Source organism: Cryptomeria japonica, chromosome 2, assembly GCF_030272615.1.
Source record: "Cryptomeria japonica chromosome 2, Sugi_1.0, whole genome shotgun sequence".
Taxonomy (NCBI): Eukaryota; Viridiplantae; Streptophyta; class Pinopsida; order Cupressales; family Cupressaceae; genus Cryptomeria; species Cryptomeria japonica.
The window spans coordinates 15,159,312-15,160,731 of NC_081406.1; the positions used below are offsets into that span (position 1 = coordinate 15,159,312).

At 38.6% G+C, this 1,420-nt stretch overlaps 1 protein-coding gene across 1 annotated transcript; it reads right to left on the minus strand.

The window, feature by feature from the left end:
* Positions 1 to 300: 300 nt before the first annotated feature.
* LOC131042083 (blue copper protein) lies at positions 301 to 1,166 on the minus strand. The gene is made up of 2 exons (XM_057975391.2): positions 913 to 1,166; positions 301 to 796 (listed from the first exon to the last, which is right to left on the minus strand). Exons 1-2 carry the CDS (start codon positions 1,076 to 1,078, stop codon positions 444 to 446), a joined length of 519 nt encoding a protein of 172 aa, XP_057831374.1. The 5' UTR covers positions 1,079 to 1,166; the 3' UTR covers positions 301 to 443.
* Positions 1,167 to 1,420: the final 254 nt, after the last annotated feature.

Consider the following 1,420-nt stretch of genomic DNA (forward strand, 5'->3'; position numbering starts at 1 on the left):
AAACATTTTTATTTTAACTTTGAATACATCATGTACACCTTACAATTTATTAATTTTTATAAAACTGTATTGACAATTTTGAAAACCACCTACTTTAAATTTATAGCATTTAATTCGTTGAACTTTGATATAAAAATAAATAGAAGTGATCTTGTTTGTGCACTAATATTGACTCAGAAGAAATATATCACAAATTAATTTTAATTAAAAGCAAAATCTAATACGAATTTATGCAATCATAAAAATAAGAAAGAAAAGACAAGACGTCTTATTCATGCATCCAATCCAATACAAGGAATACTCAAAATCTCTCACACCCCAATTGGATTGGCGAATCGATACATAGCTGAACAAGGCTTTATTAATTGTGAGAAGATGAATAATAATGAAGAATAACTGGTTGAATTGCACTGTTCCTTCCCTGGCAAAAAGGCATACTCCAGTTAAGCCAAGATGAGAGACATAAAAAGAGAGCCAAACAGCAAGACCAACACATCCTTCAACTGTGACACGTGTCCTGCACTGGTAGGTCCTGGCGCAGTCTTAGTTGAGGGAGATGGGGCGGCGGGAGTGGTGGGAGTGGTGGAAGTACCGGCTGAAACGGTGACTGCCACCTTCATACCACCACTACAGTGGCCTGTAATTCCACAGATGAAATACCTTGTCCCACTGCTTGTCAGTGAAATTCTTGTGTTTCCATCTGTGTACTGCTTCGTTGGGTTACTTGTAGCGCACGAATCATAAGCCGACTTCTGCACCTCCAACACGTCATGTGCTCCATTTGCATAGATGAACACTGTTTACCATAAACAACATTCAAACACAGATTATTAAAACACTGTATCAATCATCATCATTATTATTAAAAAGGAATATGAATGAATCCAAACACAAGTGTAATAACAAATTTACCTAAGGTGTCGCCCACAAGGAATGTTTTTGAGGAAGCCCAAGTGGTATAATTTGCACCAAAACCCCATTGCTGGGCGTCTCCCACCGTGTAGTCGGTGGCCTCTGCATAATGATAAGATGCACACAAAACCAATAGAGCCGCCATTGCTGCAATCCGAACTGCCATTGTTGCAAAGCCTCTTTTTTTCCTTCTCGTTTGTGTGGAAAGAGGAGCGGTGTGAAGTATGGAGGAGACAAGAGCTAATTATATAGCATTTATCTCATCAAGGAAGAAGAAGTATTCAAATGGAGACATGTTCAAAGATGGCGGTGGAACTTGTAGTGCTTTTTTCATTTTTTAAACTACTAAGTATGACTAGCATGCTACTTTATATATAAATTATGGTGTTTGCATTCAAATTGGATTAAAGTTGCTTCCGCTAGGGCAGGACGCGTTCCTTTCCCCTGGATTTTGCCGCGTGGAAGACTTGGCAAGCTTTGTTAGTTTGCTAGTTTAGTTTGGTGAACG